General features: G+C 37.8%; 2 protein-coding genes across 3 annotated transcripts in view; one reads left to right on the top strand and one right to left on the bottom strand.

The window, feature by feature from the left end:
* The window catches only part of LOC144680819 (protein FAM162B-like), a 65,979-nt gene extending 63,245 nt beyond the window's left edge, over nt 1-2,734 (top strand). Inside the window, exon 4 of the mRNA XM_078542241.1 lies at nt 1,232-2,734. Coding sequence (XP_078398367.1) covers nt 1,232-1,351 — 120 coding nt within the window. The 3' untranslated portion in view covers nt 1,352-2,734. The remainder of the gene's footprint in view (nt 1-1,231) is intronic.
* Nucleotides 2,735-5,361: 2,627 nt separating this feature from the next.
* The window catches only part of kpna5 (karyopherin alpha 5 (importin alpha 6)), a 41,926-nt gene continuing 32,663 nt past the window's right edge, over nt 5,362-14,624 (bottom strand). For both annotated transcript variants that reach the window (XM_078542237.1, XM_078542238.1), the window contains exon 14: nt 5,362-9,383. In XM_078542237.1, coding sequence (XP_078398363.1) covers nt 9,196-9,383 — 188 coding nt within the window. In that variant the 3' untranslated portion in view covers nt 5,362-9,195. The remainder of the gene's footprint in view (nt 9,384-14,624) is intronic.

Below are 14,624 nucleotides of genomic sequence, written 5' to 3'. Positions count from 1 at the left end.
GAGTAAAGGGAGATGGGGTGAGAGGACCATTTCTTAGATAATGCTGGAAAAATAGAATGTGTCAATAAATATTTTAAAATTGAAATATTTTTAAAATGTACAATCATTTATGCTTCAAAGAAAATTTTGATTTGTTTTAGCAGAGGAATTAATCCATTTAAATTAAATGAGTTAATGCTTCAATTAAAATAGCAGAGCAAGAAATTTAATAAAAATGCATTAAGCATTCATACATGAACTTGTGGTGTCATCTTAAGGCAGCATAGACAAAATACCTCACTTTGAGCAATATATTAACAGAACGTAGAGTCTAAGTAGTAGTAGACTACACAGTCCCTCGAACCTGCTACTCCATCTAATAAGATAATGGCTGATCCTTAAACTCATTTCCATTTTTAGACTAATCACAATGTTCCTTGGTTCCCTCAGAGATCAAAGATCAATCTCTATCTATCTCAGCCTTGAATATACTCTGATGAGCACCCACAGCCCTCTGAGCTAGAGAATTCCAAAGATTCACAACATAAGAAATTTCTCATCTTATTCTGAAGTAGCTGTCCTCTTATCCTGAGACTATGCCACCTAGTTCTAGACTCTCCCATCAGGGGGAAACAGCCTCTCAGCATCTGCCCTGTCAAGCCCTCTTTGAATCTTATGTTTCAATGAGATCACCTCTCATTCTTCAAAACTCCAGAGTAAAAGCTCATTCTGCTCACTTCTCATAAGACAGCCTTCTCATTAGAAATCAGTCCAGTGAAACTTCACTGCACTCTCTTTCTAAGGTAAGTATATCCTTCCTTAGAAACAGAGACCAAAACTGAACACAATACTTCAGATGGGGTTTCACAAAAGCCCTGTACAATTGAGGCAAGACCTCTTTACATGCGTACTAAACTCCCTTGCAATAAAGGCCAAAGGGCCATTTACTTTCCCAATTGTCTGTTGTATGATATCAGAAATGAAAATGATGTTAACTTTGTGAATCTTGTACAAGGCACCCAAATCCCTCCGACCACATTTAATAGTTTCACACTACTTAAAATATTTTATCTTTCTATTCTTTTCCCAAAATAAACAATCTCATATTTCTCCACATAGGGCCACTAAATTGTTGCAGTTGACCTTGGATTTAAAGATTCTTGCATTGGCAATCCTTGAAATAAGTTAAATTAGTATCTAAGTGGCATTATTGGATGCTTTCACCTCATCCTATATTCTTTGCACTTCCCAGGCTGCTGAACGGCATGAATCGCTCGCCAGCTGGAATCGAGCAAAAAAGGCGAAATGGAAAGAAGAAGCTCTGCGTGAGCAGGCAGCTGCAATGGCTATTACTGATACTAAATCACGATAACCTCAAGCCATACAACCAAACATTCAGCTCTCTCACACAAGGTTTTCTCTCTTTGTGGGCATTGGAATTATGACAAAGACTCATCCAGACAAGATTAAGTTCTCAATCTCAGTAAGAGAATGCTGCTAGTTCTAGGTGGCATAAAAAAAACTGTAAAAATTGTGCACTGAAAGAAGCTAAGCAAATCAGTGGGGCAATATACAGATGCAATGTTTTACCTTATACTAGTCATATTTGGATTATTTTACTTTGATATTGTTTTACAATAGCAATGTTCAAACTTCATACTCAAAAAGACCAAAGGGTGAAGTCAATGTGTTTCCATTTTTAGGAACAAACCAGTGATATGGCTCCTGGCTTTACAACATTAGTTTTAATGAAGGGATATGCACCCAGATCATCCCACCTTGTTCCTTCTCTTTGGTGATGTTGATTGACCTGCTTTTTGTTTCCAGCATTGTTTTTACGTTGGTATCAACAGCATAGCAACATCTAATAGTATTTTTTAGCATAAGCAGCTTACTGCTTATTTATAATTAGAATGAACAGATAAACAGACTTCTAGAAAAAACCCTCAACAGCAAGAGGAGCTCAAATCAGCAACTTGTGGATAAGGCACACCCTATGCTATGTAACTTTTGTTGAAAACAACAGTTATTTAGCTCCCTATGTCAGGTGTAACAACTTTTAAGGAATCACTGATGCCATTAATAGACAATTTAAAACAGTATTTTGATAGAGGCAAAGCTCAAACTAGTTACTGCATCTTGAATAGTTTTTTTTTAGAAAAATGGCATTCAATCATTTTTGTTGTAACCAATGAAATTATCATCAGGCATGACAGCACAAATTCCAATTCCTTTCTAATATCTGCCTCAGAAGTGACTAAAGAAAAAAACCTGTGATGGATGATGGTACATTCAAGTCATTTGTGCTTTTGTCATATCAGACACAATTAAAGCATGTAAAGTGCATTATTTTTCAGATTACTATTTTATCCTGTCCTTAAACTTTATCTAGATTGTAGATTTTCTAATCTTTACTCATGTTTCATCCCCATTATTTATAGTTGCAACAATTCTTGGTAGTTTTCTCTACAGCCTCCCCAATACAGCAAAACCTTTTATAAAGCATGACAATCAGAATTCACAGTATCCTGAGGGTGATATGATGAAAACATAAAACCTTAGAATTTTTTTTTAAGATTTATAATCTAGCTCTACACGTTTCATTAGCTTTTAATTGCTTTGTTGCATTTTCCAATCAACAAAAGGTAGTCTCATGGACAATGTCAATTCTACTGTTCCCAATGCTGTTGGATTAATTTTATACTGTCATTTTCCCCCACTTAACTTGTGTCAATATTAAATTTTATTTGCCATTTATCTGCTTCATAATTGCCCAACACTTTTGCAAATCTTTTCAGTTTTAATTAATTTCACTGTTGCAAATTTGACTGGTTTAAAATATGTTGGACATTGAGTGGAAATAGAGCAGTTTCTTCCAGCAAGAAAGAAAAATATGCTTGGTAAAGGGGTATTAGAAAGGCTGTTTGCACTTAAAAGTTGATAAGCCATCAGGTCCGGATGAGATAAATCTGAGGGAAGGGTGGAAATTGTTGTGGAGGCACTGGCCACAATCTTGCAATTCTCCTTAGATACAGGAGTGTATCCAAAGTACTGGAAAATTGCAAACATTACACTCTTGTTCAGAAAATGGTGCAATCATAAATCCAGCAACTACAAACCAATCAATCAGTTTAATCTTGGTGGTGGGGTAAGTTTTTAGAAACGATAAACTGGAACATTAATTCATCCACGTTTGTCCATGTGCTAAAGAAAGCTAGCACATTTTTAAAAAAGGCAAATTGTGTTTAACTAACTTGAATTTTAGATGAGGTAAGAAAAGGTTGATGAGGGTAATGCAGGTTATGTGGTATACATGATCTTTCAAAAGGGGTTTGATAAAATGCCATATAACAGGTTTGTCAGCAAAGTTACAAGCCCATGGAATATAAGGGACAGTGGCAGCATGGATGTGGTGTTGGTTGAGTGACAGGAAACAGTAGTGGTTAACTTGTTTTTTGGGCTGGAGGAAGTTATACAGTGGGGTCCCCCAGGGGTCAGTACTAGGATCACTTTTTAAAAATCTATATTAACCAAAAGTTGGGCACAATTTCAAAATTTGCAGGTGACTAAAACTTGGAAGTATCGTGAATTGTTGAAGGTAGACTTCAACAGGGCATAAACAGGCTGGCAGAATGGCAAATGAAATTTAATGCAGATGCATGAATTGGTAGGAAGGATGAGGAACGGCAATTATAAGCTAAAGGGTACAAATCTAAAAGAGGTGCAGGACTTCAGAAATAGAGGCATGGAGTACAAAAGCAAGGTGGTTATGGTGAGCCTTTATAAAGCACTGGCCCCACCTCAACTGGAGTTGCATGTCCAATTCTGAGCACAACACTTTAGGAAGGATATGAAAGCATTAGTGAGGGTGCAGAAAAGACTTACAAGAATGGTTTCAGGGATGAGGGACTTCAGTTATGTGGGTATAGGAGAGATTGGGGTTGTTTTCCTTAGAGGAGATTTGATAGGTGTTCAAAATCATGAATGGTCTGGGCAGAGACAGGGAAAAACTGTTCCCATTAGTGGAAGAGTCAGGAACCAGAGGACACCAATTTAAGGTGAATGGTAGAAGAATTTATTTTTACACAGTGAGGCGTCAGGATCTGGAATGCACTGCCTAAGAGTGTGATGAAGGCAGATTCAAACTAGCCGAGTTGTTCTTGCAGAGAGCCGGCAGGGACACAACAGGTCGATTAACCTACCAATGTAGAATTCTAGTCATTTTCAGTATAAGCAAATTTTCTTTCCGTAAAAAAAGTGTACAAAAATTAATAGGGAACTGATTGCTTTATCAATACATTATTTCACCTCAGCGAGCTGGGTTTGAATGCAGTCCAGAGCATTAGGATGCATATAGCAGTCTTTTTAGCTTAGGAAAATTTCTTGTGGGCAGTAATCAAATTCATCCACAATCCAGCAAGGAACAGAGAAACCCCAATATCAGATGCTGAAAAAAATAAAATAACTCTTTATATGTTGGTACTACAGCAAAACACTTGGGTTGTGTAAAGGGAGAAGAAATGTAATCGTAACATACGTAGCAATGCTGAATGCAAAAACTGCATAAGGGAAGATGTGTACAATTACAAAGAAATCATTACCAAAGATTTGGTAAGTCTCACCAGATTGTAGATTCACTCTGCTCCAGGACTTGAGCAAGTACGAGCTGATATATTCACAAAGTAAAGAGCGAATGCTGCACACTCGGAGGTGGAGTTTTTCCAAGATGAGATATTAAACTGAGGTCCCATCTGACTGGACATAAAAGATCCTAATGCACTATTCAAAGAGCAAGGATGTGTGTCCTTGCTAACATTCCTCACCATCAGCAAAAACAGGTTAACTGTTTATTCCATTTGCTGTTCATGGATCTTCCCTGTATGCAAATTGGCTGTCACATTGAAGAAAAAAATTAGCAGCTTAAAAAAATGAACTAATTGCAAAGTGCTTGGATAGCCTCAGAATGTGACATGTTATAAAATGGAAGTCCTTTAAAGACAACAAAATTAACAATTCAGAAGTGCTGAGGAAAAACCTGTCAAAGAGCAAGGTTGTCTTTTCTGTCACGTGCTTTCTCAGATGCAAATTCAGAAGAGGAACTTCAGATGCCAATCTAATTTTGATTCTTTTACATATATGTTAGATAAATATTAATGCTTTCATCATAAGCCAGAACACATTTTTTCTATCAGATAAAGCTTTTGGTTTTTTGTGAATTAATTTTTAAAAATGTGGTCTTTAGTGTTTCAGCACATGCTTCAACCATAAAGGAATTAAAAGGTTTAGAAGACTAAACAAAATTAGTGAGACACAGCACGTAAAAGCAAGCACATTGAATAATTAAAACCCAAAACATGGAGTTAAACAAATAGGAAATCAAAATCATGTGAATGGATTTTATTTTTTTCTTCGCTTTCCAGACATTACCAAATCTAATACATTCCATTGCAACTCAATCCATTAGCTTGTGTATGTTTGCAAGATATTTACTAGAAAACTATTCCCAGCCCAAAAGTGGAAGAAAAAAAATCAACATCCTGAGCACATATACAAACAATGCACAATCAAGGTTCGAGTTCTTTTGCATGATATTTACCGTTTCCTATCTTGGTTTGGTTTATCTACTTAATTTTGATTCAATACAAGTTCAGAGATTCAAATTAAAGGAGAATAGGAATGGGTAGGGAGGGGGTGGTGCTGAGGAGAGGGGAAAACTGTTTTAGGGCTGTTGATTCCAGGGCTGTTGCCAGCAACAGTAGAAAAAAGTAATCCTAAATGAGAGAAAATATATCCAAAAGCATGAATACTCATGTCAAACTGTACAGCTCTGGTCATCGTAAAAAAATATATACAAACAAACATTAGCTTTAATGATGTAGATGTGTTAATTTAGAGCACAGATTTTTCAAACTTAGAAACCTTTCACCATGATTTATGTAACTATTGCTGGTATAGATGTACTGTAATTATAGTTTGTCTAATAAATGAAGCTGTAGTAAACACTTCTTTCTGCCTTCAGATGCATTAGTTCAGTAATATTAGTTTCAGGCTTACATTATTTTGTAGGATATAAGGGACAGGTAGGTAGCCAATACTAAATTGAGCTCGACAAGTGAGGCACAGAGTTTAACATATAGCTAATGCAGCAATCAAAAACTACAACACAAAATGCTCCAACACATCTTTTCTGATCATTGCCATTTCAGCATTTGTATTCTGATTTCTCAATTCTACAGCACATATACAAACATGGCATCTGAGCAAAACCACTGTATAAATTTGCAATTAGAAGATTGGGGCAAGGGAAAAGAATGCTTCAGTTAAGAAAGAAAATGCAAAATAGATATCCCTTCATAGAATTTTTAAATACATATTAAAGTTTTTTCCCCAGTTAAGTGTTTCATGAAATTGAAGTAGTCTTATGCTAAACATTAAGTCTCCTTTTACTAGACAAAAATACTTTCCAGCATTTCATTTGAAATAATACTGTTGGAGATTTTAAATTAAGGTTTGGTTGTAGGTCAAATACTGTGCAAATTTAAGTGAGTAATCTTTTAGTAGCAATGACATGGTAGCAATCAAGTAATATACATTATGCATGTAGCCTTGGTGATAGAACTATATATCAAAACAGCCATGCATAAATAGTACGTGCAAAGATTACTTTCTTTTTAACTTTGTATTACTGTCTATAAATTTCTAGGTTTAGCTTTATCCAAGGCTCAAACAGCTACAACTGCAATTTCAAAATAAAATTTTCTTCCCCCTTGAACCTATAAATGGTATACGTTGCAGAAGACACTTTTCATTAAAATGCATCAGCTGCACTGAAAAGCACCTTATACAACTCAAATAAAGCAGGACATTCACAGAAGGGACGTCTTTGTTGTATGAACATATTGCAAATTACAACTGTATGCGTTCTAATAATGTAGCAAGAAACGCCTTTCCAAATGCTGATTTTTCTATATATATATGCACACAATGGTACACAATTGCCAGCACCCAGCAGTTACATTTCATCATAATAGAACAAATTTGGCATATCTTTTTTCACCCGGGCCTTAACAAATTAACAAACTGTCCCCTTTGAGATACTCTTAAGAATTATTAGCGACATCTGTGGATGACCAATAACGCATTTGTCACATGTGCCTCCCTTCAAATAACAAGAGGAATGCTCCACAAAAATGTTAAACACTCATCTAACATTACCAGTCATTTTTAGCCATGTTTTTCCATAGACTAGCATAGAACAAAATTAACTTTTAATTCTGGTAAGTAAAATTCAATATGCATTTCAATAGTGAAAAATTCAAAATCAAAAATCAATATACTGAATACAGAATAGAATTAACTTAAACATTTTTTTTAAAAGTTATGCATTCCTAGATTTAACCAAATTTATTTTCTTTCAAATTATTTAATTTAGCAGTGCAGTCCCCACCTATAACTGGATAAACTTTTAAAAAAGGACTCTTGCTGGCATGGTGGATAACATTGGATTTTAGTAAGGAAGAAACATTAAACCAATAAATGTTTTGTATATTTATACTTGAGCCTTTAAGCACACAAAACAATTTTGCTTTTATAAAAATCAATCACAGTGCAACATTCTTTAAACTGTTTGTCCATTGCAAGGCAGGAAAAAAATCTTAGGATGTTGCAACACAGATGAGAATGATATCTGAAACTGTGACTGCGATTTTAAACTGTAGATTATAATGAGGGTTTCAAGAGGATTATTGAGTCTTGAAGATTAGTGTAACAAGATAGTTAATAATTTTAACATCAGTTGGAAGTTCTAATTCGACCAATCGATTTAGTGATGAAGTAAACATAAGGCAAGAGTTATTCCGCAGTAGTTCATACACATATCTGGTATATAGAGAAATTATTACCTCAAGTGAATAAGACAAAGGGAATTTCAGTAGTAGTGCTCATTAAGAGAAAATATGGTGAATGAATAATAAGACTAAACAGCATTGTTCTTAAAATCCCACTTTAACCAGTAACCTGTACCCATTTATTCAAAATTCTTTAGTCAAAACCTGCTAAATTTACTTGAGCTGATTTCCCAAATTGAAGAATCGTTATATCTCCACTTATGTTTTAATGCAATTTTTCTTTGGGCTGGGGGGTGGAGAAGAAAGGAAAGAAAAAAGAGTGAGAGAGAGCTAGCAAGCGAATGAGGAAAGAGAGCTAAATTTACATATCACTACTGATCATGTATTCCTAATTAGGTGACCATACAAGAGTTCCAATGATTGCCAGTTATTTCACTCTCTACAAACATTCGTTCGTATATTCTACACACCCCTAATGCAATTATCAACATGATGTGCAGTTTGTAATGCTACAATTTTAAGTTTCTTGTTCAGAGAGTGCACTTATGAAATTATCTTCCAGCAAGTTATAAACAATGTAAATTTACAGATTTCCATATTGAAATATAGCCTAGCAAATGCTGATAATCATTGTTTTCATTCACATGTAATTGACCTGTACTATAGTAAATAGTTCAACAAGTCAGGAACTTTTAAACAATTGTGTCTTAATTTAAAGAGAGGTAGATCTATCATTAGGGCGGGGCAGGGGGCGTACCTGTAAACTTTATTTACAGATACTAGTGTTGAAAGTTGCAGTGCTAAGTAATTTGCTCAAACCATGTATTTTACAAATCTGAAAATTTAAATAAGAGCAATATAACTTCAGGACCTTTAGAAAGGATTTTGGTCAAATAGGTTTAGACTTCAATTCCATTATTCAACACAAAGTGTACCACACTCTGTAACAGCTTTTGAGGTTCTAGAAACAAAGAATAAATAAGTATTCTGTTTAAATTAGGGCTGTAAACAGTTAAATGAAACAGTACGTTTGGATGGCTGCAATTTCAGCTTAAATATAGGTGAGTCTACTATTCCAACACCTCTTTCTTTGGAGCAATTCAGATAGAGTTCAGATCGTTATGACCCCAGATACTTAAATGAATATTAAATACGAAACATGAAAGTCAACAGCCCCAGTTTAAATTTAACGTTAAACTGCAAATAGAAAAGTGCATAAGCTGCCTCAAATTTTCGCCCTTTCAAAAATGTTCCTAATTTTAAACTGGACTACAGCAGCTTCGTCATGATTTTGGCTCTGAGGATTTATGAAGTTCTTTCTGAATGTGGTGTAACAGCGGTATTATAGACAATTTCATCAATCATGCATTTAGAGCTGGAATCCTTCCATTGGGGCCTCTTGTTGCTGGAAGATGAACTGTTGCTGATTTTCATCCACTTGTGGTGCAATGCTCGAGTCCTCTTCCTCTATACCAAAATAATGCTCAATCAGGTCGAAGGCCTTTTGATAGATTTCCTGGTTTTCATGACTTTGGAGAAATTCAATTTTGTCGAGGCCTGTAATTACAGAGTTCACAATTCATTGTTATGTATAAGTAGCATTATCTATCATTATTTTCACAAAGTAACCTACACAATGTGAATAAAATGTGTACCATGCATTTTGGGGAGAGGTCATATGATTACTGCCTGAGCAAAATTTGTCATCAATTATTTCAAAAGAACAAATCAGTGATTCCTTTTTTTGGGAATAGCAGAGCCGAGTGCAGAGGTGAGTATGAGCCAGTACATGAAAATGCAGGAGATATTTTTTAAAAAACAAACTTCCTTTCCCCTGTTACACAGGCTCTAGACTTTTGATTTTCAAAACAGCCCCGGGAATCCAATGCCTGCATAACTTCCGGATCTCAAACCTTATGCTGCAACTACTTAGCTTACACGATGCTATCTTGAAATATAAATGCCCTAATTGGGCCAGAGGCGAGCTCATCACCCAATTATTGCTGCCAAGCATAACCAGGCAGCAGGAGGTGCCTGAAGAGTATGAGCAGCAAAAGCAAATGGCAGCAACAATAACGCCTGCCACTGCCTTGTAGAAGACAGCAGGCAGCACCTTGGAGGGCCAGCAGTCTCACTGAGCACAAAAGTGGTCAAACAATCAAATGGATGGTAAAGGGCACGACCTGGTCAAGATCCCCCAGCTTCTGAAACTTTTCAACATAAAAAAAACTTAACTTCTGCCCGTTATGAACCTAACAGCTGTGCACTAACACATACCAGATTGCTCGGGTTCAGTGACTTCAACTTGGACAATTCCCTTCCTGCCCTCATGTCCCATTAATACGCTCCTCAAAGATCTTAATGCTAGGGCAACAGTGGCTGAAAAAGGCTTGAAAATTAGTGACCGAAGACAAAAAAGTCTGAGAAGTTTTGAGACAAGTAGTCATGTAATTACAGCACTTTTAAATGATCAGTAGTGAAATGCTAATGCTTCTAGGCTAGTGTTGTCCAACATGCTGCCCAAGAGGTAGAGTACAGCCTGCCAAAGGTTTCTGTCCAGCCCGCCAGCCTTTCATAATCTGTGCCGAAACAGACCTCTGACCTTGCGGACCACTCGTGAACGATGGCAGTCGGTCCCATCCAGAATGCTGCTTGCGGTTTGATACACCCCATCGCCATCAGAAGCGCCAGAATGCACGGGCAAGGGAAGGCCCCATCCCATAGACCAACTGTCCGTGCAGAGTATACACAGTGCGGCTCCAGGAAGCTGTATGGGGGTGAGCACATCCTCAGCAACAGAGTGTGGCTCTTAGACCCCCAATCAGAGTGTCAGACGTGTGACAAGGACCCTGGGGAGGGGGGGGGGGGTCACCCGTAAAGTGATGTTGCAGCACCTCCCCCATATACAGCATTTTAATTTGTTTCATTTGCAGGCGTTCTCTCAGAACCGAGTCTAGAGACACAGACAGGCCACTTAAGAACTGGTTTTAATGAAGCCGAGTGCTGATGCAGAAGTCAGTCCTTGGCCTCTCGTGTATGTCTTTTTGTTAAATCAGTCTGAGCTGGAGCGAAGATGGAGGTGACGCTACTGAATTTAACCCCCAATGCCTTTTAAACCCAGTTCAGCCCAACAATTTCCGATGTAGGATTGTCAGAGGTAGGTAGGTACTAGGGGAGATTAGGTTGCTCAACAGTCACTGTCTGGTCAATTTAAATAGAGTATGGTTTTAGGAACAAGGATTTAGGTAGAAGTTTTAAATCCACTTTATGGTGTTTTAAATTCATTCTTGGGATGTGGGCATCGTTAACAAGGTCAACATTTAATGTTAATTCCCACTAAATCAATCAGTGTTCAATATAGTGACAAGAAAGCAAGCTAATAAATTAGTTTTCTCATTTGAAGCTTGTTCATAAAAATGCACTTTTTTGGTTATTTTGATTAATAGATAGAAAGATAAATTTCTGCTACCGTATCTTTCTGAAATTTGCTTACTGGTCCCGAGAGAGAGAAAAAAATTGAAATGTGCCCCTTTACAAGAAAGAGTGGATATCCATGTTCCAGGCCACTTTAAGTAGGTGGAGTTATTAGATTTCCAATGGATAGAAACATTAGTTTCCTCAAGGAAGCACAGGATAGCCTTTAAGGAAGCCATAAATATTTGCGCTGCATCATTATATCAGGGCAATCTAGATCCACCACCTTTGTGTGAATTAGTATTCGATGGGTTTATGAACTCAGCAACTCACACAGTTGAGTTCAGCTTTAACACCACGTATGCCCAAATAGATGTTGCCATGGGAGCCCCTCTTGGCACAGCTCTTGCAAACACCTTTGCTGGGTTCCATGAGAAATGGTATTCGATGGAATGACACCTAACCTCCTATCACTTGCATATTTCCAATATATGGATGATACGTTTGCTATATTTAAATCCGTAGCAGCAGGTAATAATTTCCTTGCATGACTTAATGGGCTCTATCTTGTGCTCAAATTCCCCTTTGTATTGGAGCAGTCAAATGAACTCTGTTTTCTTGATGTACTAGGGGATTCTCTACCATGGTCTACCACAAGCCTACCTTCACTGGTCAATATAAGCATTGCAATTCTTACAGTTCCACACGCTATAGGATTGGTCTCATCGGCAACTTTGTAAACAGGGCCCGAGCCATTTCTCACCATGAAAGCTTGATGCTGAAATAGGGCGTATCAAAGGCATCCTGTAGAATAATGGCTATTTGATCAAATCATTTCGCACTGTATATTGCGCAAACTCATGAACAGGCCTAAGGCCATCACTTTCAGCCCTGAAAAGTGCTCAGTCTACCTCAGATTACTCTGGAAGGGCAAGGTATCTCAAAAATTTGAGCAACAGGGAAAGCTGTGTCACGCAGCTACTATGCAGTAGCAACACAAGTGGTATTTGCCATTAACAGAATGCTGCAGTCAAGTCAAAAAGGTGCTCGGCGTATCCCACAAATTACTAATGCGGTATATGAATTTCAGTGCCAGTGTGATGCTAGGTCTGTAGGCCAGAGGTCCCAAAGACTGGCGGATCGTACCAAACAGCATGTCCCTTCCGCTGTTTGCAACAAGCAAGGTACAGACCTTACCCAACCAGCCTGTGCTTGTAAAACTCAAAACACTGTCCCGCATTAGATGAGATTCCATGATTGGACAACACTTTCTAAATAATCCTCAGAGTGCTAAAAATTAAAATGACAACCATTTAAGATCGCCAGTCGAGTTCGTAGTGTGGGGCATTTGCGTGTACTGGAAGCTACATATATTAATATACAGGGTCATATTATTTGCAGATAGAAAGAACATGTACACACATTGCACCTGTTTCAGCTAAACAAAATAAGTGATAGTCATTCACTAGTTCATTCTTCAGGGCAATGCCTTGACCAGAGTCAAGCTGCCTGGTTTAAATTTCAAAATGCTTGGCAATTAACTGTCAACTGGTGCATTCCCCATGGCAACGTCACTATCAGGGTCCACTTGCCAACCAATCAGCACTCCCATCTCATACAGTATAAAGTCGTTGCTTCCCCAACATTGGTGTTCTTGCGATTGTCATGAGTGCAAGATGAAAAGCTTTGACAAAATTTATTTTTTCAGCAATACTCAAGTTTCCTCTTTGTTTACCTCTATTACCGCCAAGACTGTAGACCAATGCATTTGCATCAAATCACCAAAGAGACCTCAGCATTCAATACAGTTAGTGTATGTAGTACAGGATGAAGTCCAAATTAATAACATAACATTACCTTGCTGCATTATGGACATACAAAGCAAAGGACCACAGCAGTGCTTCATAAACTATTTTCCAATGTGACCCGCTTTAACTCACCACCATCTTCTAAAAGGAAAATAAGGACGGGCTACAAATACTGGTCTTGCCAGATATGCCCGCATTCCTTGAGCGAATATATAGAAAACCTCTCAAAAAAACTCTTGAACCCAGATGCCAGCAAGTACAAAACAGCAATAAAGCAGCATAGTAATAATATTCAGTATATAACTATTAGAGTTAGCATATTATAGATCAGCATATATATGAAAATATGTGCTTTTAAAGTAATTTGTAAAAATGTTATTTTATGTACTTTATATAGCTTTCAGCCAAGCTCTCTGTAGTCCCTGGTGACAGAACACTGAAGCCCCTTTCACTCTCCACCATCCCCCATACTCACATTATCAGCTCTACTCCCCCACCACACACACGACCCTCTTCCCAACAACCCCTCTCCCAACATACTCACTCAACAGTCCCTCTCTCTAACCCCCTCTCCACCACTCATTTGCTCATCAGCCCTCCTCGCAAGGCTGGCCAGGAGTGCATTGGAATTGCTATGTCAAGAAATAGCAAAGACATGGACAAGAGTTTCAGTAGCAATGAGCTGAGGCATAGCTGGGCAATGTTATGGAGGTGGAAATATGCAGTCTTAGTGATGATGAATATGGGGTTACAGGTGCACCTTGGGGTAAAATATGACAACCAAGATTGCCAACAATCCAGCTCAGCCTCATAGTTGCCAGGGAGACGGATGGAGTCAGTAGGTGCCTAGGGTGTACAGTTTGGACAGGGACCAAAGACAATGGCTTTGGTCTTTCCAATAATTAGCTGGAAGAAATTTCCACTTATCCAGTACTGGGTATTGGACGAGCAGTCTCAGAATAGAGACAGTGGAGGGTTCAAAAAAGGTGGTGGTGACAGAGAGCCAGGAATTTTCAGAATACATGCAGAAATTGACATATTTTTGAATGATGTTGCCAAAGGGCATTATGTAGGTGAGAAGTAGTAGGGAACTAAGGATAGATCCTTGTGGAACACCAGAAGAAATGGTGCAGAACAGGACGAGAAGACACTGCAGATGATTTTCTGACTACAGCTGGATAGATAAAATTGGAACCAGGCAAATGCTGCTCCACTCAGCTGAATGGCCTAAAACAATTATAATCACCAGGGAAAGGTTACTGAGAAAATTATTAGAACTAAAAGCTGACAAGTCCCCCAGGTCCTGATGGACTTCATCCTAGGATCATAAAAGAAGTGACTGCTGCTGAGATAATAGATACATTGGTTCTAATTTTCCAAAATTCTCTAGATTCTGGACAAGTCCTATCAGATTGGAAAATAGTAAAAGTGATTCCTCTATTCAAGAAAGGGAAGTGACAGAAAGCAGGAAACTACAGGCCAGTTAGTTTAACATCGGTCGTAGGGAAATTGCTGGAATCTATTAAGGAGGTTATAGCAGCGCCCTTAGAAAATCTCATGCAATCAAGCAGGGTCA

Source organism: Cetorhinus maximus, chromosome 5, assembly GCF_964194155.1.
Source record: "Cetorhinus maximus chromosome 5, sCetMax3.hap1.1, whole genome shotgun sequence".
Taxonomy (NCBI): domain Eukaryota; kingdom Metazoa; phylum Chordata; class Chondrichthyes; order Lamniformes; family Cetorhinidae; genus Cetorhinus; species Cetorhinus maximus.
The sequence above is the reverse complement of the archived record's forward strand: the minus strand, read 5'-3'. Positions and strand labels throughout refer to the sequence as shown.